General features: G+C 37.2%; 1 protein-coding gene across 1 annotated transcript in view; it reads right to left on the bottom strand.

Annotated features, from left to right (window-relative positions):
* Window positions 1-23507, bottom strand: part of LOC106872541 (uncharacterized) — a 90334-nt gene that overhangs the window by 37962 nt on the left and 28865 nt on the right. The window contains exons 3-6 of the mRNA XM_089345986.1: window positions 17254-17405; window positions 15145-15193; window positions 5692-5846; window positions 4632-4668 (exon numbers count right to left, since the gene is read on the bottom strand). Coding sequence (XP_089202112.1) covers window positions 4632-4668; window positions 5692-5846; window positions 15145-15193; window positions 17254-17405 — 393 coding nt within the window. The remainder of the gene's footprint in view (window positions 1-4631; window positions 4669-5691; window positions 5847-15144; window positions 15194-17253; window positions 17406-23507) is intronic.

The raw sequence follows: 23507 nt of genomic DNA, 5'->3' as shown, positions 1-23507 counted from the left end.
CGAAAAACAGCCTCCAACAGCACAGTCAGGTCACATGATACAATGTTACCATGGTGGAGATTTGTGGTAGTGTTCACACAACTTCCCTGGCAGAAACAAACTGTGGATGCAGTGCGGACAGTGGCTGCTGAACAACAGGCCTTTTAGGGGTTGTACAGGAGGTTTTTAAGCAGCTGACCTAGCTTCACCAGACATCCAGTGTGAAGAATACATACCAGTAACCCGACCACCTCTAACAACAAAGGATCCACGGTGGCCACTAAAGACACCCTACATGTCAGACCAGTATTCTTGCTAAATATCAGGGGCGTGGCAACGTCCCAACAATGCAAAATACAGTAAATGAGAGACTTAGTGACATGTAATGAAGCAATATGCTTGTCACTAACAGAAACACATCTGAACGTGGATATTTCAGATGCTAACATACGAATACCAGGGTATGTTGTGCTTCGAAATGATAGGTCGTATGGTGGTGGAGTGGCAATGTACATTTGGGAAGATGTCACACCCGTGGTCCTGCTGTCACACTCAGACTCAGTCCGTAATATTCTCGTAGTATACATTAAACAGATGAAAATAGTAATATGTACCACATTTCGCCCGTCAGATGCTCCAAATCATGGGGATTCATTTGAAGAAAGTCTCCAAGAAATGAAAGAAATATTTACCAACCTGAATGACAGCCTGCACATATTTCTTTTAAGGGGTTTCAACCTCCCTTGTGTCAAGTGGCCTGAGGGCCGCTTTCTATCAGGTATTTCGCTGCACATCCTGACACATGCAGAATCTCTGCTTGACCTCACTAACATGCTCTTTATGGAGCAAATAGTGCTCTACCCAACAAAGGGAAAACATTTCCAGTATCTCTGCTTCAGAGACAACGTGGTGCTCATCAGTAACGTATTTTCTCGGTCCGTAACGTAATAGACCTAACAATGTATGGTCCACAGAAGACTACAGAAGCACTCAACACCTCTTGGGCCTGAACTTTCACAATGCTGACTGGAAGGGTATCGAGAAAGTGATCATGAAACAAAATTGGTCCGCCAGTCTCTCTACGCAGGATATATAATGTAGTGATAATGTAGCGCATAAAATGATGGTGTAGTGTGTGCAGGTTGAAGGCTATTGTATGTTTGTGAGTTCTGCCAAATGCAAGCTTTCTTTTCAGATACATGACGCTTCTGTCCCCCATCCCAGGGTCTCGCAGGCCCACACCTCCCACACCCTCAGAGTTGGCATACTGAAAGGTAAGTCTGGTGAGATTGTTGAGATGCTTGAAAGGAGATGTGTAGATTTGTACTGCATCAATGAGGTCAGGTGAAGAGGAAGTTCTGCTAGTTTCCTCACAGGCAAAGAACATAGGTATAAGATTTTCTAGGCAGGGAACACTGACAGGGTTGAGGACATGGCTATATTTCTTATGGAGAAATGGGTTGATAAGGTAACCGAGGTAGTCAGAGTCTGTGATAGAATACTTAAGATTAGATTAGTGTTGCAACATGGGTTAGCAGCCATTATCTCGGCCTATGACCCTCAGCTGGAGCTACCTGATGGACAGAAAGACTCATTTTATGACACCCTCTTGCAGACTACTTCGTCAACGAATGACAGGGGCTTCCATGGCGTACATGGAGGCTATGATTTTGGTTTCCGAAATGAGGAGGGAACCAGGCTGCTGGAGTGCTGAGATGCAAAGGATCTTATGATTTGTAATACTACCTTCAGGAAACCTGCAAGTCACCTATTCGCCTACCAATCTGCTGGACACACTAGTCAAACTAATTACATCCTCACCAGGAAACGGGAAAGATGGCTATTTCTAAATGCCAAAACCTTCCCAGGTGAAGAATGCACCCCAGAATATAAATTAATAGTTAGCAACTTCAGGATCAAGGCTATATGGTTGCCCAGAAGATGGCCAGTATGGAGGAGAAGGGTCTGAAAAAGGATCCTGGGAATGGACAGAGATTTAGGGACGCATTACTCGAAGCTTTTGATGGAATAGAGGGGGATATAGCATTACATGATGTGGAAGACAACTGGAGGTTCCTATGTGACAACATGTTGAGGGCTACTGACCAGATCTGTGGCTGGTGCAAAGTCCCATCTTGGCCCCAGGTAATATGGTGGTGGAACAATATAGCTGACAGGGCTATTAGGGAAAAGAAACAGGCATGGAAGGACTGGATGAACGGTTGTAGAAAGGAATTGTATCAGATTGCCAGAAGGGAAGCTGGGAGACAGATTTATTTAGCCAGAGGGGAAGCAGATAAGAAAAACTTTCCAATGTTCTGCGCCGTGAGGACCAAAGACTTGAGGTGTTTCGTGTTGCAAGACAGTGTGTGAAAGAGAATCGTGATGTCACAGGAAAGAAATGTGTCCCCTGGGATGACGGCTTACTTGTATTTAATGAGGCTGCAAAGAGAGAGACCTGGAGACGCCACTATAAAAGGTTGCTAAATGAAGAAAATGAATGGGAGAAAGAGAGTCGGCCAAATGTCGACCCAACAGAGGGACCAGCTATCCGAATTGACAGTACCTTGGTAGATAAAGCAATTAAGGGTGTGAAGACAGGGAAAGCCTCCGACCCATCAGAAATTACCACCAAAATGCTTAAAATATCTTGTGATGTCGGCTGTAGTCTAGTCACCTGTATTGTTAACCAGGTGATACACAAAGGAGTCATCCCCAATGACTGGTGTAGCAGCACCATAGCCAACTGCTACAAAGATAAAGGTGACACTTTAGATAGGAATAATTACACTTGTATCAGGTTGTTGGATCAGACAAGGAATGTCAGGGAGAGGGTCATAGCCCAACTAATTAGGGAGAGAATCAGTTTAGATGAGATGCAGTTTGCGTTTGTGCCAGGGAAAAGCACCACTGATGCTATATTTCTGGTAAGACAGCTGCAGGAGAAATACTAGAGGTAAACCTCTGTACCTGGCTTTCGTTGACATGGATAAAGCCTTTGACAGGGTGCTCTGATCCTTTATCTGGTGGTCAATGCGGAAACTAGGGATAGATGAGTGGTTAGTTAGAGCTGTAGAAACCATGTACAGGGAGGCTGTCAGTAAGGTGAAGATTGGCAACGAGTACATTGAAGAATTCCTGGTAGAGGTAGGGATCCACCAAGGATCAGTCCTCAGCCCTCTTTTTATTCATCATAGTCCTCCAGGCAATAACAGAGGAACTCAAGACAGGATGCCCCTGGGAGCTTCTCTATGCTGTTGCCCTTGTTCTAATAGCTGAGACACTATCAGAACTAGAGAAGTTTCAGGTGTGACAGCAAGGTCTAGAATCGAAGGGCCTTACAATCAATTTAGTAAGAGCCAAAGTCTTGAGGAAGGCACTCAAACCACAAATCCCATCCGGTATATGGCCCTTCTCGATCTGTTAAATAGGAGTAGGTAGAAACTCTATAAGATGTACCCAGTGTAAGCTATGGACACATAAGAGGTACAGCAATATCAAAGGAAGGCTAACTGGGAAGATAGTTTTTGTGTGTAGCAAATGCTCAGGAGCAATAAACACTGAAAATGTGCAGAAAACAGCTTCCGTCACATGCGTGTTCGATGCCAGATCCGGCTGACTGGTCCCGTGTCGGTGGCACATAAGAAGCACCATTCAAGTGTGGTCGATGCCAGTACTGCCTGGCTGACCCTCGTGCTGTTGGCACGTAAAGGTACCCACTACACTCTCGGAATGTTTGGCTTTAGGAAGGGCATCCAGCAGTAGAAACTTTTCCAGAACAGATCGGAACCTGGTGCAGTGTCCTGGCTTGCCAGCCTTCAGTCAAACCGTCCAACCCATGCCAAATAGGAAAGCACACGTTAAACAACAACGATGATAATGATGATGATGATGATGGTGATGATGATGATGATGACACATACATATATACATGGTTGTCGTGTAAGAAGTTTTTTTCCCAACAATACACGGTTCCAGGTTGAGTCCCACTGCGTGGAAACTGAGGCAAATATATTCTACTATTACCCAGGGCTGAACAAAGTCTTGTGAATGGATTTGGTAAATGGAAACTGAAAGAAGCTTCATAACATGTTTGTGTCTATGTGTGTGAGTGTGTGTGTGTGTGTGTGTGTGTGTGTGTGTGTGTGTGTGTGTGTGTGTGTGTGTGTGTGTGTGTGGTTCAGCAAAGAGGCGGAGAGGATAAGTGATATGTTTAAAATAAATAAAAGTACTAGGATCGATACATTTGACTAAAAATTCTTCAATGTGATGCCCCAGCATGGCCACAGTCAAATGTCTAAAACAATTGAAAGATATATATATATATATATATATATATATATATATATATATATATATATATATATATATATATATATATATAGTTAATTTCATAATGACCTTGTTTCATTTGACTGACCATTCAATATTGTCAGTGGTGGTGGTCAGTTAGACTGTCAACACGACTAATATCCTCATCATCATGATCAATATACAGTTCTTTCAAAAACCCAAGACCGATCATTGAAAGGGTTTTGTAGTGCATGTGATTAAATCTACCCCCATTATTCCACTGGTACTTCGATGATATTAATATTATACAGATCAATAAAATACCAGAGAGTGTACATAATATGTTTTTGTTAACTAACCTGGGACAGCATCAAAGTCACCACATGATAGTTTTGGCTGAAAGGAATGAACAGAGGAAAGAAAAACATGAAAAATACAAACATTACAGAGACTGAGATAATTAATAGCTATTAGGTCAATAAAGAAAACAGATGTAATTAGGTCATTGTAACCTAATTACAACAATTATTACACACAAACAAATTTAATCAATACACACTCAACACAGTAGAACAATGATATATACACACCTGAGTAAACTCAGAAATGTATATATGGTACAATGAACAACTGTTATATAAACATGAAATTTAGGAGGGAAAGAAGGGATACATCTAATTATATGGACATCAGTAAATGACTGGTATTGTAGTTTCTCAACCTTGCAAAGATGGAAGGAGAAGTTGACCTTGGCAGGATTTGAACTCTGAACTTAGAGAGTTGTATATAAATACCACAAGGTAGTTTTTCCAACAGTAATAAGAAACAAGAACAAGAGGAAAGAGGGAGGGCAGTTTATTAAAGGAACCCCTGGATATTACTGGTACAGGTTATATTGACTCCAGGGTGATAATAAATATTCTGGCAGGATTTGAACACGGAACATAAAAGAGACAAATTTAAATACTGGAAGGGGATGATTCTCTATTTAGCCCAGGGTCGGAGTAAATAGGGAAACTAGAAAGGAGGGAGAATGAGAGAGAGAGAGAGAGAGAGAGAGAGAGAGGGAGAGAGAGAGATGGAGATAGAGATAGAGAGAGAGAGAGAGAGGGAGAGAGAGAGAGAGAGAGAGTAGTTATAGATGGGATGAAAAGAAGAAGCGAGAGGATTTCAACCTGTAACGTTGAGGTAATGGAAGATGAGATGAAGTAAAGAGTCCAGTTAGGCAACAACAATAACAATTATGGTGATGATTAATTAATGAAGCAGATTACAGTGTCATCTCAGTGTGAAAAAGAGAAGAAAGATAATGACCCCATGGTGGGATTATGACATGAAGGACTCAATGAAAAGGAAACAAACATTATTGAAAAAACAAAAGAAACAGATTTGGATATTCCAGATCCAATGGGGACTTACTCTCTAACTGCCCAATGTAGAGGAGTGTCTCCATTTTTGTCCACCACATTGGGATTGATGCCAATGTGGTTCAATAATAGACACACTATGTCTGTGTTTCCATTGGAACAGGCCCAGTGTAGAGGTGTCTGACCATTGTCAGCTTGTGGATTCACCTGAGAAAGAAAAGAATAAAAACATTAAAAATGGTGTGTGAAAGGGGGGGGGGGTGAAAGATTAAATGAAAAACTCAAAGAAAAAGAAAAGAGAAGGAATCAAATTAATTAAAAAAGGTGGAATGATTGGGTGGGGAGTAATTAATGGAGATTTCTATTGTATTTATACACACTTGTATATACACATATTTACATATAAATATATTTATATATATACACACACACACACACACACATATATATATATATGTGTGTGTGTGTCACAAATATATATTTATATGTGTGTGTATGTGCATACATACACACACACACACACACATATATATATATAGGATGAATAACTCAATAAATAAACTCAGAGCAGCAAAATGTGTGTGTGTGCGTATACATGTGTGTTCGCGTGTGTGTTCATACTTACATTTATTCTTTTATTCTTTCATTGTTTCAGTCATTTCATTGTGGCCATGGTGGAGCAAATCGACCCCAGTAAGCCTAGTACTTATTTTATCAGTTTCTTTTGACAAACCGCTAAGTTACAGGGACGTAAACACACCAGCATCAGTTGTCAAGGGATGTCGGGTGGGGGGACCAAGACAGACCCCAGAAACACACGCACATACACACACACACGTATACGACGGGCTTCTTTTAGTTTCCGTCTACCATATCCACTCACAAGGTTTAGTCAGCTTGAGGCTATAGTAGAAGACACTTGCACATGGCACCATGCAGTGAGACTGAACCCGGAACCATGTGGTTGGTAGGCAAGCTACTTACCACACAACCACTCCTGCGCCTACACACACACACACACACAAACATACACACGTACACATAACCAGATACACATACATACTCAAGCACACGCGCTTACACGTAACAAAATGAACAAATAACCTGAGACGTTCACACACACATATGCACATGCACGCACATACACAAATGCACACACGGACATACACGCACGCACATATACACAAGCACATGCACACACATACACGCGTACATACACATACAGATACACACTAGCACATGTAGGCATATATACCTCCAAAACACACAATACACATACAGGCACGCGCACATACATGCACACAGGCACGTAAACGCATACATGCACATACTCACAGGCACGCACATATGCGCCTACACAAAACCCACACACAACTGACGTACACACGCATACACACATACATACTCACAATATATGCATACACGCACACACACATACACATACAGACACATACACGCACACACACACGCAAGCGCACACATGCACACATACCTAACACTCAATCCCACGCATACACGTATACACACCCGCATAAGCACACGCATACACACGCCCACACTACTACACACATACATACACATGCATACACACGCAAAAAACGCACCTATACCCCCTACACAACCCCTCGTTCACACACACATGCACAAACACACATAAACACACGCATACATATGCACACATACAAAATATACACGCACACACACACTTGGACACACTCACTTATATATACAGACACACACATACACGCACACACATATATACAGACACACACATACACGCACACACATATATACAGACACACACATACACGCACACACATATATACAGACATACACATACCTCCCATACACACACAGCACACACTCATACATACATTCACACAATTTATACACACATGAACACACAAACGCACATGCAAGCATATACACACTCACTGAGTAAAGTAAAATTGCTCCACAGACACAACCTCACGCGTACACACATACCCACACGTACACACACAAACATACATACAGACACACTGCAAACAAAGCACACACACACACTACACATACATATACGCACACACACATACTTCAAACTACCAGTACCTTTCTACTGACCAATCTCCTACGCACATGTCTAGGTAGACACACAACAGGCAGCCACTCCTACCAAAATTCTTGCTATGACCTTAAACGATACTATGTCCAACCACACACATACATAAACAGCCACTACCACGCACACACAAACATGCATGCATGCATTTACCCACACATATACACATATACCTCCTTCTCTTGCACTCTCTTGTCTTTGAAAAGAACTTTTTCTTCAGCCTTTCCCTTCCGGTCATTCCAATATGTGACCGCGTGCGTATCGTTGGCAATTTTCTTTCTCTGTCTTCCCTTCTTTGGACTTTTTCTATATTTCTGATGAAGAGCTCCGCTCAAAACGTGAAATCCTCTTTCTATTCTTTCCTTTCCTGAGCATCCAATAACACTGTACTTATTCCACGTCCTCGCGTTATTGTTCTTCTTGCTTGTTCATGTTTGGATTGACAATCTACGTATCATGTAGTACTATAGTTAAATATTTTAAACAATGATGCTTGGAGTTAGATCTATATATATATATAGAGAGAGAGGAGTTCAGCACTATTACTGGATAATTTCTGGATTATATATATATATATATATATATATATATATATATATATATATATATATATATATATATATATATATATAGATCTATATATATATATAGATCTAACTCCAAGCATCATTGTTTAAAATATTTAACTATAGTACTACATGATAAGACTTTCTCTGTTTCATTATCAATGGTCTGCTAGTGGGTGACCCCCTTAATTATCAGCTAACATCTTGTTTTAAGTCTTCCTTTACCAAACTCATGATATTGCTTCTAATAAATCTCGATTTTTATGACTATACCAACTATGATGTCTGCCTGATCCCTCAGTTCTACCCCTAACAGATACTTCCCTCTCTTCTCTTCGCTTTAGATATACAAGGGATTTGATAAACTAGTCTATAAATTAAGACTGACCCCATGAAAACCAAAAAACAGTGACAGGCAGAGTCTGTAACAATGTATATCTTCTTCTAAACTAGAGTGAGGCAGTCTGTTCTTTGTCTATCTCCTTAACTTGTTGGAGATTTTAGGTATAATTATACTAATGTGTCCATCTGTTCTAACTTAATTAAATTCTATGTCTTTGTGCAGCTGAAGATTGACCTGCATTTTAAATTGATGTAATGATTACATTGTTCAATTAAACAGAGTTTCATGAAACGATTGTACTGCATTAACTCTGGATATCCTTGTTGATTATTTTGATTATATATATATATATATATATATATATATATATATATATATATATATATATATATATATATATATATATAATCATAAATATATAGGGATTGACAGTAACCTGCTTCTCCAACATACTGAGAATTCAGAAATAGCAGTCAAAGAACTACTGATTTCAAAACTACAAATTATTACTCCAGGTTGATAGCGATATTTTTGATACACACAGAACAAAAAACAGTAGAGAAGAGTAAAAAACACTTGCCTTTAGTTAATTTAGTACAATTGTTTCACAGTTAAGAGTAAAATACTCTATTCTGATCTTCAGCTAAATATTCTAATAAATTTGTTAATGTCTAAATAACTCACGTTAATTTTGACCATGTGAACATCAATACCACGTGGGGAATCTTCTCTACTGTTTTTTTGTTCTGTGTGTATCAAAAATATCGCTATCAATCTGGAGTAATAATTTGTAGTTTTGAAATCAGTAGTTCTTTGACTGCTATTTCTGAATTCTCAGTATGTTGGAGAAGCAGGTTACTGTCAATCCCTATATATTTATGATTATAAATGTTTTTTACCGAAGAAGGTTTTTTCATACTGAGCTACCCGGCAAAATTGTTGATTATTAATTTTATTACTAATTGACGATTCCCTGCCCTGCATATCTATATTTTAATAATAACTCTAAGGTGGATAGTTTAACCACAGGAATTCGTACGAGTCTCTTTCCTGTGCGGGACTATTTCTGATACACACTGAATTGAAATTCATTAGGGCGAGGGATTTTGAACTTACTGGCCGATAAATTTCTTAACGTCTTCCCCACGTGGTATTGATGTTCACATGGTCAAAATTAACGTGAGTTATTTAGACATTAACAAATTTATTAGAATATTTAGCTGAAGATCAGAATAGAGTATTTTACTCTTAACTGGGAAACAATTGTACTAAATTAACTAAAGGCAAGTGTTTTTTACTCTTCTCTACTGTTTTTTGTTCTGTGTGTATCAAAAATATCGCTATCAATCTGGAGTAATAATTTGTAGTTTTGAAATCAGTAGTTCTTTGACTGCTATTTCTGAATTCTCAGTATGTTGGAGAAGCAGGTTACTGTCAATCCCTATATATTTATGATTATAAATGTTTTTTACCGAAGAAGGTTTTTTCATACTGAGCTACCCGGCAAAATTGTTGATTATTAATTTTATTACTAATTGACGATTCCCTGCCCTGCATATCTATATTTTAATAATAACTCTAAGGTGGATAGTTTAACCACAGGAATTCGTACGAGTCTCTTTCCTGTGCGGGACTATTTCTGATACACACTGAATTGAAATTCATTAGGGCGAGGGATTTTGAACTTACTGGCCGATAAATTTCTTAACGTCTTCCCCACGTGGTATTGATGTTCACATGGTCAAAATTAACGTGAGTTATTTAGACATTAACAAATTTATTAGAATATTTAGCTGAAGATCAGAATAGAGTATTTTACTCTTAACTGTGAAACAATTGTACTAAATTAACTAAAGGCAAGTGTTTTTTACTCTTCTCTACTGTTTTTTGTTCTGTGTGTATCAACAATATCGCTATCAATCTGGAGTAATAATTTGTAGTTTTGAAATCAGTAGTTCTTTGACTGCTATTTCTGAATTCTCAGTATGTTGGAGAAGCAGGTTACTGTCAATCCCTATATATTTATGATTATAAATGTTTTTTACCGAAGAAGGTTTTTTCATACTGAGCTACCCGGCAAAATTGTTGATTATTAATTTTATTACTAATTGACGATTCCCTGCCCTGCATATCTATATTTTAATAATAACTCTAAGGTGGATAGTTTAACCACAGGAATTCGTACGAGTCTCTTTCCTGTGCGGGACTATTTCTGATACACACTGAATTGAAATTCATTAGGGCGAGGGATTTTGAACTTACTGGCCGATAAATTTCTTAACGTCTTCCCCACGTGGTATTGATGTTCACATGGTCAAAATTAACGTGAGTTATTTAGACATTAACAAATTTATTAGAATATTTAGCTGAAGATCAGAATAGAGTATTTTACTCTTAACTGTGAAACAATTGTACTAAATTAACTAAAGGCAAGTGTTTTTTACTCTTCTCTACTGTTTTTTGTTCTGTGTGTATCAAAAATATCGCTATCAATCTGGAGTAATAATTTGTAGTTTTGAAATCAGTAGTTCTTTGACTGCTATTTCTGAATTCTCAGTATGTTGGAGAAGCAGGTTACTGTCAATCCCTATATATTTATGATTATAAATGTTTTTTACCGAAGAAGGTTTTTTCATACTGAGCTACCCGGCAAAATTGTTGATTATTAATTTTATTACTAATTGACGATTCCCTGCCCTGCATATATATATATATATATATATATATATATATATATATATATATATATATATATATATATATATATAATCAAAATAATCAACAAGGATATCTAGAGGTAATGCAGTACATATATATATATATATATATATATATATAATGAGAAGGTTGAGGAGGGTATTGGATTTAACCAAACCCAGGAGGATACAGGTAATACAGAGTAAGTGCTGTATACCGACTAGTTTTGCCCCAGTCGTTGTATGAACAGGATTGGGGATTATAAGTCGTGTATTAGCGTGTGTATACGTAAATATATAAAAGTAAAAAGATAAAGAGAGCAATGGTAGGGTTGGAAGAATATTTTACAGCTGTTTCTGGGAAGATCCAGTATTTCCCTTCATCGGAGACAGAAGAAGTAAAGGGATCTACACAAATTTTTCTCAAGTATGAATCTATCAATAACATTTGAAAACGCGTAGAAAACGGCTAACTTCTTGGACGTTTCTCTGAACCTATCTAACTCGCAGCACTTCCCCTATCATAAACCCAACCAGTACTTAAAATACCTCAATATTCACTCTAATCATCACAGATCTACTTTCGATAACATAATCATAGGTATCTCAACCCGCATATCCGATCTATCCTCTTCCGAAGAAATCTTTAACAATCACGCTCCATACTACAATCAAGCACTAGCGGCTAGTGGTTTCTCCCAACAAATAAAATACATCCATAACACCAGACTTAAACAATTTATATCCCAAATCGGACCCCAAAGACATAACATCAATCACAACCACAACCAACCACCCACATATTCAAACAGACCCCACAATCACACTTATAACACTAGGGCTAAATCTAAGATGTATAAATCAGCTAGCCGTACCAAAAATATGGACAACTGCCCTCCACCTAAACACCTCAATTACAACATGCACAGAACCCCCCAAAAAAGCGGTGGCCGGTCCATCCTGTGGTACCCCCCCATTCTCACTTAACACTAGGAACTTAGCCAAATCTTTCTTCAATATACTAGATTCTAACTTCCCACGACAACACAAATACCACTCTATATTCAATAGATCCACTTTAAAATTGTCGTATTCTACCACTCCTAACTTTGAATCTATTATAGCAACTTCTAACAAACATAAACTCTCGCTCTATTACCAAAACCTAAGCAACCATAACTACGCTAGCGCCAGCACCCGACCCACACATACACCCAACACGGACGTTAATATGTGTTCTTCTAACACTAACGCTCGTACACTAGAACAAAACCACCGTGGATCCCAACCCATTAATATTCTAGATAATAACAATACCAATAATAACATTGATAGGACAAATAGCCATAACAATAATTCCATTGATCTAGATTCTTACACATCCCCCAATAACATATCCTCCAATAATAATAACTCACCCACCAACAGACGCAACCCTCAGACCTCCTACACTTGTAACTGTCGCTCCGGGACTATCTGTCCGCTTCAAACACATTGCGTAAGATACAACGTAATATATAAATGCACCGTGAGAAATCTATTACATAACTCTACTGCTACATACATAGGTGCAACTAAAAACTTCAAACATCGCTACGCAGCCCATTTGCACTCTTTTAGATACGACACAGTAAATCTACAACATTAGCCAATCACATTCATCACCTCAAAAGCACAAATACCCAATACACTTTAAAATGGTCCATCTTAGATTCTGGAACTCCATACCAGGGCCAGCGCTCCAACTGCAAGCTTTCCCTAATGGAGGCGTTCCATATTTTAAAATACAATTCTCCCACTCTACTTAATCGATATAACTAAGCGTTTAGCAACTGCAATCACCGCTCTTTCCAAACATTTAAATTTTATCACAAGCAAAATTGCACAAACAATCACGCAACATAATCGCACGGCTCCCCACAGGCAACCTATTCAACCTGGCAAAAATATCCATCTTTTACCATCTTTTGAATAGTCTTATTTCCTTTCGATCATATCACCACATATACATATCCCCAAATTTACTTCCTCTACACTCTACTTCACAGTAACACCACCACCACATACAGACTACGTGGTTTCTTTCAATCCCATTCCACCGTCTGTAAATAGGTTTGGCTATCTTCTAGAATATGATACTACCAACTACCTTTCCCAACATCTCTCCCTTTATTTCTATCCTTGGTTTATCACCCATACCCCCACCACCTATAAACTACATCTGCGTATTCCTTCCTACTCACTAAACCTTTTAACCTCATCCCCCATTCCTCCTTCCCTCCCTATGCTCATCCCCTCTATCCAGTCAGATCAACTGACCATAAAAATATACCACTACCATTCTCCACCTCAATCTTTCCTCTATCCACTTCCCATTCTGTCTTCATCACTTGACCTACTTACCCTACGCACACTTCTCACTCGACTCGGGCATTCTTCTAGTAAACACAGGAAAAATATCATCGGACACAATATGGCATATATTCACCTCTGCTATCTCAGGCTTTGCTGCAGCAACTATTTCCGGATTATTCCCACAAGGATTACTTAACACGGATATTTACTACTGGAATGAAACTACACTTCAAGTACTATTCTCTCTTTCTTTCTTTTTTCAGCGCATCACACTCTATATCACTTCATACTAAAACTATCCGCCTATGGATATAATAATCGATTCCTTTACTTTTTCTGTCTCCGATGAAGGGAAGTACTGGATCTTCCTAGAAACAGCTGTAAGACTCTATTATCCATAAAATATTCTTCCAACCCTTCCATTGCTCTCTTTATCTTTTTATTTTTATATATTTACACACACACACACACACACACACACACACACACACACACACACACACACACACACACACACACACATATATATATATATATATATGGTTATATGTTCCTCATGAATCTTTTTAAAATAAACATTTTTTTTAATGAAATCTTCTAAAAATCCATCCTTAATAAGTGAATATTTGGTGCATCACCACTTTGCTTTCGTTATTGATCCAGCCTTTAATACATAGCTTCAGCCAAACTCAGGTACATATGCTTTGTGTTTCATATATACATAACCTCATATAAAATCAATAACTTTCACTAAAAATAGGAAACATCAGAGAGTTAGGAATCAGTTGGACTGAAGCCATACTGGAGCAGCGCCTTTTAGTCGAAGATATCGACCCCAGGACGTATTCTTTGTAAGCCAAGTGCTTATACAATAAGTATCTTTTATTGAACCGCTAAGTTACGGGGCCGTAAACACACAAAATTCAGTTGTAAAGTGATGGTGGAGAGACAGACACAAAAAACTACATATACATACATATAGGACGGGCTTCTTACAGTTTCCTCCTACCAAATTCCCTCACAAGGCTTTGGTTGATTCGGGGCTATAGTAGAAGACACCTGCCCAAGGTGCCACGCAGTTGGACAGAAACAAGAACCATGTGGTTCGGAACCAAGCTACCTACCACACAACCATGCATATACAAGATACATACATTATACGTACATTACATATATACGTACCTATATAAGTGTGCCCCGAAGGTCAGGAGAGGAGTTTAGTAAAATTTTGTCTAAGTCGACTTTGTTTCCTCATAATTTTCAGAAAAAACGATAAATATTTATGGAAATTTCTAGAAAACACTTTAGGAGTAAATTAGGAATATTTCTGAATTTAATATGAAAAAAAAAACGAAAAGAATTGATTAGGGCATAAACATACACTCATCACAATTTACATTGTATATACATACACACATCCACAGATATATATAAAGGCACTAACCTGAATGGTCGCTTCTTTTAACAAAGTTGTCACAGCTTCAGGTTGTTTCCTGAGAGAAAAAGATAGAAATGTCAGAGACAATGATTTATTGTATTTACATTAAATAATTATTTCCAACTCATAAAAATTAAACCATCATATATATATATATATATATATATATACGTGTGTGTGTGTGTTTGTGTGTGTGTGTGGGTGTGTGTGTGTGTGTATGTATGTATATATGTATGTATATATATGTATGTGCATGTATGTATATATATATATATATATATATACATACACATACGATGTGAGTATGCATCTCTCTCTTTCTCTACATACATAAATACACGCAGGCACCTACACACGTACGTGGGTATATACGTACATGCACACACACATACATAAATTATGTTGTCAGATAACTTCCTTTCTTTCCAATGTTATATGAACGTGAGAAATATTTTAATCTCTGTATTTCTATATTTCTATTCTTCTTCTACAATTTTCGTCTCTTTTTTTATGAAATTTCTGAAAAATAATGATGGAGAGCCAAGCAGAAACCTTACTTTTCTTTGCTTTCAATCAAGATTTCAAAGCTTCCTAAGCTGCTAGAGACTGTGTTGTTCTGTGCACAGAGAAGGATCCATTGCAAAAAGAACTGGTTTTTATGATTCATGGAAGGGAAATTCAACCTCACATTCTCTTCAAGTCAATGCTGAATTGTTCAGTTCAGTAAGAATCGATCAAATAAGCTCATCCACGGGGCTCCATGTTAATCCACTAGGGAACTGACCCAGCAGAGCAGAAGGGCTGCTGTCATGATATCATCTCCAATCGCCTTCACTTGATGGTTAAAGTTCAGAAACTTGGTACATGGGTGCCATACACTCTGAGCAAAAGAGACAAACACCAATGCTCTTCTCTCACCATTAATTTGCTTATACGACACCAGGTTACTTCTAGACACAAGCAGAGATTTCGGTGCTGCATTGTTACTGGTGATTAAAAATGGTGTTTTAAATCAATATAAAATAGAAGGAAAAAATGTGTTGTAACAATCCAGAGTTGCATCCATGCAAGACACTGCTCTGTGTTTGATGGGATTTGGAAGGGCTAATCTACTATAAAATGCTTGAAAATAATCACACGAACAATGCAAAGCTTTATACGTACAGCAAATGCACCAACTCAACAAGATAATCCAAGTGAGACGAGGCCAGGTTCTTTCTAACATCAAGGAATTTACCAAATGGTGGAAAGTTAGCCAAAAGATGTGAAGGAGGATATATTATTGTGGGATTTGTGTAAAGAGTTGATAAAAAATCAGGATGAATGTAAATATGTATGTATGTTGTCTTGGCTTCATGAATGAAGGTTAAGAAGGGGCTGGTCCAGGTTGACTGCAAGGATACTCATGGCTGACAATGTCAATATGGGACCAGCAGGCAGAGCCACAGAGCCTGCAGTTGAAGGTTTGGTCAGGGTTTGATGACGAGGTGTTGCAGTTTCCCTTTCTACATATTTTGTCATTCAGTCGAAACATCATCATCATCATCTCCATCGTTATCACCAGCATTATTATCATCGCCATCAACATCGCCATCATCATCATCAACATTATCATCATAGCCTTCATCATCATCATCGCCATCATCATCATTATCATCATCAACATTATCATCATAGCCTTCATCATCATCATCGTCATCATCATCGTCATCATTGCCATCACCGTCATCTTCATAATCTCCAACATCATCATCAACATTATCAACATTGCAATCATCACCATCAACATTATCATGAACATCATCATTATCTTCATCATATACAATAATCAACATCATCATCACTATCGCCATCATTATCGTCATTGCCATCATCATCATCAGCATCATCAACGTCATCATCATCATCGTCATCGTCATCATCGTCATCATCATCAACATCATCATCATCAACACCCTCTTTTGCATCATCATCAACATGATTATCATCATCATCATCATCATCATCATCATCATCATCAACATCGCCATAATCATCATCATATTCACCTGTCTGCAATTGGAAAACATTTACAAACAAAACACAATTGGAGATTTTACTTCATTCTCAACTTACCCAAACACAGCAAAATGTAAAGCGGTCTCACAAAAGTTGTCTCTCATATTCACATCAACATCAGCCTCGAAAAATAATTTCATAATGCTTGTCTTGCCATTTTCACTTGCACACATTAAAGGAGTTCGTCCCCATAGAAAAGTTTCGTTAATCTGTAATAAAGAAAATGAGGAAATGTGAAATATAGAAATTCCCTTTTTCTCTCATTCTCTTCCTTTTCTTTCTCTCTCACTCTCATTCTCCTTTTCTTTCCTCTGTTTCTCTCTTTCATTTCTTTCTCATTCTTTTCTCTCTTTCTCTTCCTTTTCTCTCCTCTGTTTCTTTCTTTCATTTCTTTCTTCCTCCTACTTTTCACTCATTCTCTTTCTTTTCTCTATTTCTCTCTTTCTCTCATTCTCCTTTTCATTCTACTGTTTCTCTCTTTATTTCTCTCATTCATTTCTTTCTTTCTCCATCATTTCACTCATTCTCTTTCTTTTCTCTCTTTCTCTCACACTCTCATTTTCTCTCCTCTGTTTCTCTCTTTATTTCTCTCTTTCATTTCTTCCTTTCTCTTTCTTTTCTCTCATTCTCTTATTTTTCTCTCTTTCTCTCTCACTCTCATTCTCCTTTTCCTTCCTCTAATTTTTCTCTTTATTTCTCTCTTTCATTTCTTTCTTACTACTTATTTTCCCTCATTCTCTTCCTTTTCTCTCTTTCTCTATCACTAACATCCTCCTTTTCTTTCCTCTTTTTCCTTCTTTATTTCTCTCTTTCATTTCTTTCTTCCTCCTTCTTTTCTCTCTTTCTCTCATTCTCCTTTACTTTCCTCTGTTTCTCTCTTTCATTTCTTTCTTTCTCCTTCTTTTCTCTCATTCTCTTCCTTTTCTCTCTTTCTCTCTAACTCACATCCTCCTGTTCTTTCCTCTGTTTCTCTCATTCTCATACTTTTCTCTTTCTCTCTCACTCACATCCTCCTTTTCTTTCCTCTGTTTCTCTCATTCTCTTCCTTTTCTCTCTTTCTCTCCCACTATCATTCTCCTTTTCTTTCCCCTGTTTCACTCTTTATTTCTCTCTTTCATTTCGTTCTTTCTCCTTCTTTTCTCTTATTCTCTTCCTTTTCTCTCTTTCTCTCTCACTCTCATTCTCCTTTTCTTTCCTCTGTTTGTCTCTTTCATTTCTTTCATTTCTTTCATTGATTTCTTTCTTTCTCCTTGTTTTCTCTCAATCTCTTCCTTTTCTCTCAATCTCTTTCTTTTCTCTCTTTCTCTCCCACTCTCATTCTCCTTTTCTTTCCTCTGTTTCGCTTTTTATTTCTCTCTTTCATTTCTTTCTTTCTCCTTCTCTTCTCTCATTCTCTTCTATTTCTCTCTTTCTCTTTCACTCTCATTTTCCTTTTCTTTCCTCTGTTTGTCTCTTTGTTTCTCTCTTTCATTTATTTCTTTCTCATACTTCTTTCTCTTTCTCTCATTCACCTTTTAATTCCTCTTTTTCTCTCTTTCATTTCTTACTTTCACCATCTTTTGTCTCATTCCTTTCATTTCTTTCTTCCTCCTTTTCTCTCTTTCTCACATTCTCCTTTTCTTTCCTCCTTTTCTCTCTTTATTTCTCTCTTTTATTTCTTTCTTTCTCCTTTTTTCTCATTCTCTTCCTTTTCTCTCTTTCTCGCTCACTCTCATTCTCCTTTTCCTTCTTCTGTTTCTCTCTTTATTTCTCTCTTTATTTCTCTCTTTATTTCTCTCTTTATTTCTCTCTTTCATTTCTTTCTTTCTCGTTCTTTTCTCTCATTCTCTTCCTTTTCTCTCTTTCTCTCTCACTCTCATTCTAATTTCTTTCCCCTTTTCTCTCTTTCATTTCTTTATTTTTCCTTCTATTCACTCATTCTCTTCCTTTTCTCCCCTTCTCTCTTACTCTCATTCTCCTTTTCATTCCTCTGTTTGTCTCTTTATTTCTACCTTTCATTTCATTCTTTCACCTTCTTTTCTCTCATTCTCTTCCTTTTCTCTCTTTCTTTCTCACACTCATTTTCCTTTTCTTTCCTCTTTTTCTCCATTTCTTTCACCTTTTTCTCTCTTTCATTTCTTTCTTTCTCTTTCTTTTCTCTCATTCTCTTCCTCTTCTCTCTTTCTCTCTCCCTCTCATTCTCCTTTTCTTTCCTCTGTTTCACTCTTTATTTCTCACTTTCATTTCTTTCTTTCTCCTTCTTTTCTCTTATTCTCTTCCTTTTCTCTCTTTCTCTCTCACTCTTATTCTCCTTTTCTTTCCTCTGCTTCTCTCTTTCATTTTTTTCTCCTTCTTTTCTCTTATTCTCTTCCTTTTCTCTCTTTCTTTCTCACTCTCATTCTCCTTTTCTTTCCTCTGTTTCTCTCTTTCATTTCTTTCATTTCTTTCATTCATTTCTTACTTTCTCCTTGTTTTCTCTCAATCTCTTCCTTTTCTCTCAATCTCTTTCTTTTCTCTCTTTCTCTCCCACTCTCATTCTCCTTTTCTTTCCTCTGTTTCGCTTTTTATTTCTCTCTTTCATTTCTTTCTTTCTCCTTCTCTTCTCTCATTCTCTTCCATTTCTCTCTTTCTCTTTCACTCTCATTTTCCTTTTCTTTCCTCTGTTTGTCTCTTTGTTTCTCTCTTTCATTTCTTTCTTTCTCATACTTCTTTCTCTTTCTCTCAATCACCTTTTAATTCCTCTTTTTCTCTCTTTCATTCTATTCTTTCTCCTTCATCTTTCTCTTTCTTTTCTCTCTCTCTTTCTCACACTCATTCTAATTTCTTTCCCCTATTCTCTCTTTCATTTCTTACTTTCACCATCTTTTCTCGCACTCCTTTCATTTCTTTCTTCCTCCTTTTCTCTCTTTCTCACATTTTCCTTTTCTTTCCTCCTTTTCTCTTTTTATCTCTCTCTTTTATTTCTTTCTTTCTCCTTCTTTTTTCTCATTCTCTTCCTTTTCTCTCTTTCTCGCTCACTCTCATTTTCCTTTTCCTTCTTCTGTTTCTCTCTTTATTTCTCTCTTTATTTCTCTCTTTCATTTCTTTCTTTCTCGTTCTTTTCTCGCATTCTCTTCCTTTTCTCTCTTTCTCTCTCACTCTCATTCTAATTTCTTTCCCCTTTTCTCTCTTTCACTTCTTTATTTTTCCTTCTATTCACTCATTCTCTTCCTTTTCTCTCCTTCTCTCTTACTCTCATTCTCCTTTTCTTTCCTCTGTTTGTCTCTTTATTTCTTCCTTTCATTTCTTTCATTCACCTTCTTTTCTCTCATTCTCTTCCTTTTCTCTCTTTCTTTCTCACACTTATTTTCCTTTTCTTTCCACTTTTTCTCCATTTCTTTCACCATTTTCCCTCTTTCATTTCTTTCTTTGTCTTTCTTTTCTCTCATTCTCTTCCTCCTCTCTATTTCTCTCTCACTCTCATTCTCCTTTTCTTTCCTCTTTTTCGCTCTTTATTTCTCTCTTTCATTTCTTTCTTACTACTTGTTTTCTCTCATTCTCTTCCTTTTCTCTCTTTCTCTCTCACTCATATCTTCCTTTACTTTCCTGTTTCTCTCTTTCCTTTTTTTCTTTCTCTTTCTTCTCTCTTATTCTCTTCCTTTTCTCTCTTTCTCTCTCACTCTCATTCTCCTTCTCTTTCCTCTTTTCTCTCTTTCATTTCTTTCTTCCTCCTTCTTTTCTCTCTTTCTCTCATTCTCCTTTACTTTCCTCTGTTTCTCTCTTCATTTCTCTCTTTCATCTCTTTCTTTCGCCTTCTTTTCTCTCTTTCTCTCTCACTCACATCCTCCTGTTCTTTCCTCTGTTTCTCTCTTTCATTTCTCTCTCTCATTTTTTAATTTCACCATCTTTTATCTCATTCTCTTCCTTTTCACACTTTCTCTCTCACTCTCATTCTCCTTCTCTTTACTGTTTCGCTTTTTATTTCTCTCTTTCATTTCTTTCTTTCTCCTTCTCTTCTCTCATTCTCTTCCATTTCTCTCTTTCTCTTTCACTCTCATTTTCCTTTTCTTTCCTCTGTTTGTCTCTTTGTTTCTCCCTTTCATTTCTTTCTTTCTCATACTTCTTTCTCTTTCTCTCAATCACCTTTTAATTCCTCTTTTTCTCTCTTTCATTCTATTCTTTCTCCTTCATCTTTCTCTTTCTTTTCTCTCTTTCTTTCTCACACTCATTCTAATTTCTTTCCCCTATTCTTTCTTTCAATTCTTACTTTCACCATCTTTTCTCGCACTCCTTTCATTTCTTTCTTCCTCCTTTTCTCTCTTTCTCACATTTTCCTTTTCTTTCCTCCTTTTCTCTGTTTATCTCTCTCTTTTATTTCTTTCTTTCTCCTTCTTTTTTCTCATTCTCTTCCTTTTCTCTCTTTCTCGCTCACTCTCATTTTCCTTTTCCTTCTTCTGTTTCTCTCTTTATTTCTCTCTTTATTTCTCTCTTTATTTCTCTCTTTCATTTCTTTCTTTCTCGTTCTTTTCTCTCATTCTCTTCCTTTTCTCTCTTTCTCTCTCACTCTCATTCTAATTTCTTTCCCCTTTTCTCTCTTTCACTTCTTTATTTTTCCTTCTATTCACTCATTCTCTTCCTTTTCTCTCCTTCTCTCTTACTCTCATTCTCCTTTTCTTTCCTCTGTTTGTCTCTTTATTTCTTCCTTTCATTTCTTTCATTCACCTTCTTTTCTCTCATTCTCTTCCTTTTCTCTCTTTCTTTCTCACACTCATTTTCCTTTTCTTTCCTCTTTTTCTCCATTTCTTTCACCTTTTTCCCCCACTTCATTTCTTTCTTTTTCTTTCTTTTCTCTCATTCTTTTCCTCCTCTCTATTTCTCTCTCACTCTCATTCTCCTTTTCTTTCCTCTTGTTCGCTCTTTATTTCTCTCTTTCATTTCTTTCTTACTACTTCTTTTCTCTCATTCTCTTCCTTTTCTCTCTTTCTCTCTCACTCACATCTTCCTTTACTTTCCTGTTTCTCTCTTTCCTTTTTTCTTTCTCTTTCTTCTCTCTTATTCTCTTCCTTTTCTCTCTTTCTCTCTCACTTTCATTCTCCTTCTCTTTCCTCTTTTCTCTCTTTCATTTCTTTCTTCCTCCTTCTTTTCTCTCTTTCTCTCATTCTCCTTTACTTCCCTCTGTTTCTCTCTTTATTTCTCTCTTTCATCTCTTTCTTTCGCCTTCTTTTCTCTCTTTCTCTCTCACTCACATCCTCCTGTTCTTTCCTCTGTTTCTCTCTTTCATTTCTCTCTCTCATTTCTTAATTTCACCATCTTTTATCTCATTCTCTTCCTTTTCACACTTTCTCTCTCACTCTCATTCTCCTACTCTTTACTGTTTCTCTCTTTATTTCTCTCTTTCATTTCTTTCTTCCTCCTTCTTTTCTCTCTTTCTCTCAATCTCTTTTACTTTCCTGTTTTACTCTCTTTATTTCTGTCTTTCATTTCTATCTTTCTCCTTCTTTTCTCTCTTTCTCTCCCTTTTCTCTCTTCCTCTTTCACTCGCATTCTCTTTTTCTTTCCTCTGTTTCTCTGTTTTATTTCTTTCTCCTACTTTTCACTCATTCGCTTTCTTTTCACTCTTACTCTCATTCTCCTTTTCATTCTTCTGTTTCTCTCTTTATTTCTCTGTTTCATTTCTTTCTTTCTCCTTCTTTTCACTCATTCTCTTTCTTTTCTCTCTTTCTCTGTCACTCTCACTCTCCTTTTCTTTCCTGGTTCTCTCTTTATTTCTCTCTTTCATTTCTTTCTTTCTCCTTCTTTTCTCTTATTCTCTTCCTTTTCTCTCTTTCTCTCTCACTTTCATTCTCCTTTTCTTTCCCCTTTTTCTCTCTTTCTTTCTCTCTTCCTCCTTCTTTTCTCTCTTTTTCTCTTTCTCCTTTACTTTCCTCTTATCTCTCTTTATTTCTCTCTTTCATTTCTTTCTTTCACCTTCTTTTCTCTCATTGTCTTCCTTTTCTCTATTTCTTTTTCACTCTCATTCTCCTTTTCTTTCCTCTATTTCTCTCTTTATTTCTCTCTTTCATTTCTATCTTTCGCCTTCTTTTCTCTCTTTCTCTCTCACTCTCATTCTCCTTTTCTTTCCTGTTTCTCTCTTTCATTTCTTTCTCCTTCTTTTCTCTCATTCTCATACTTTTCTATCATTCTCATACTTTTCTATCATTCTCATACTTTTCTCTCTTTCTCTCTCACTCACATCCTCCTTTTCTTTCCTCTATTTCACTCATTCTCTTCCTTTTCTCTCTTTCTTTCCTCTGTTTCTTTATTTCTTTTTTCTCCTTCTTTTCTCTCATTCTCTTCCGTTTGTCTCTTTCTCT

The sequence above is a fragment of the Octopus bimaculoides genome, chromosome 30 (genome assembly GCF_046866305.1).
Source record: "Octopus bimaculoides isolate indiv1 chromosome 30, ASM4686630v1, whole genome shotgun sequence".
Classification (NCBI taxonomy): domain Eukaryota; kingdom Metazoa; phylum Mollusca; class Cephalopoda; order Octopoda; family Octopodidae; genus Octopus; species Octopus bimaculoides.
This window is presented reverse-complemented; position numbering and strand designations above follow the sequence as displayed.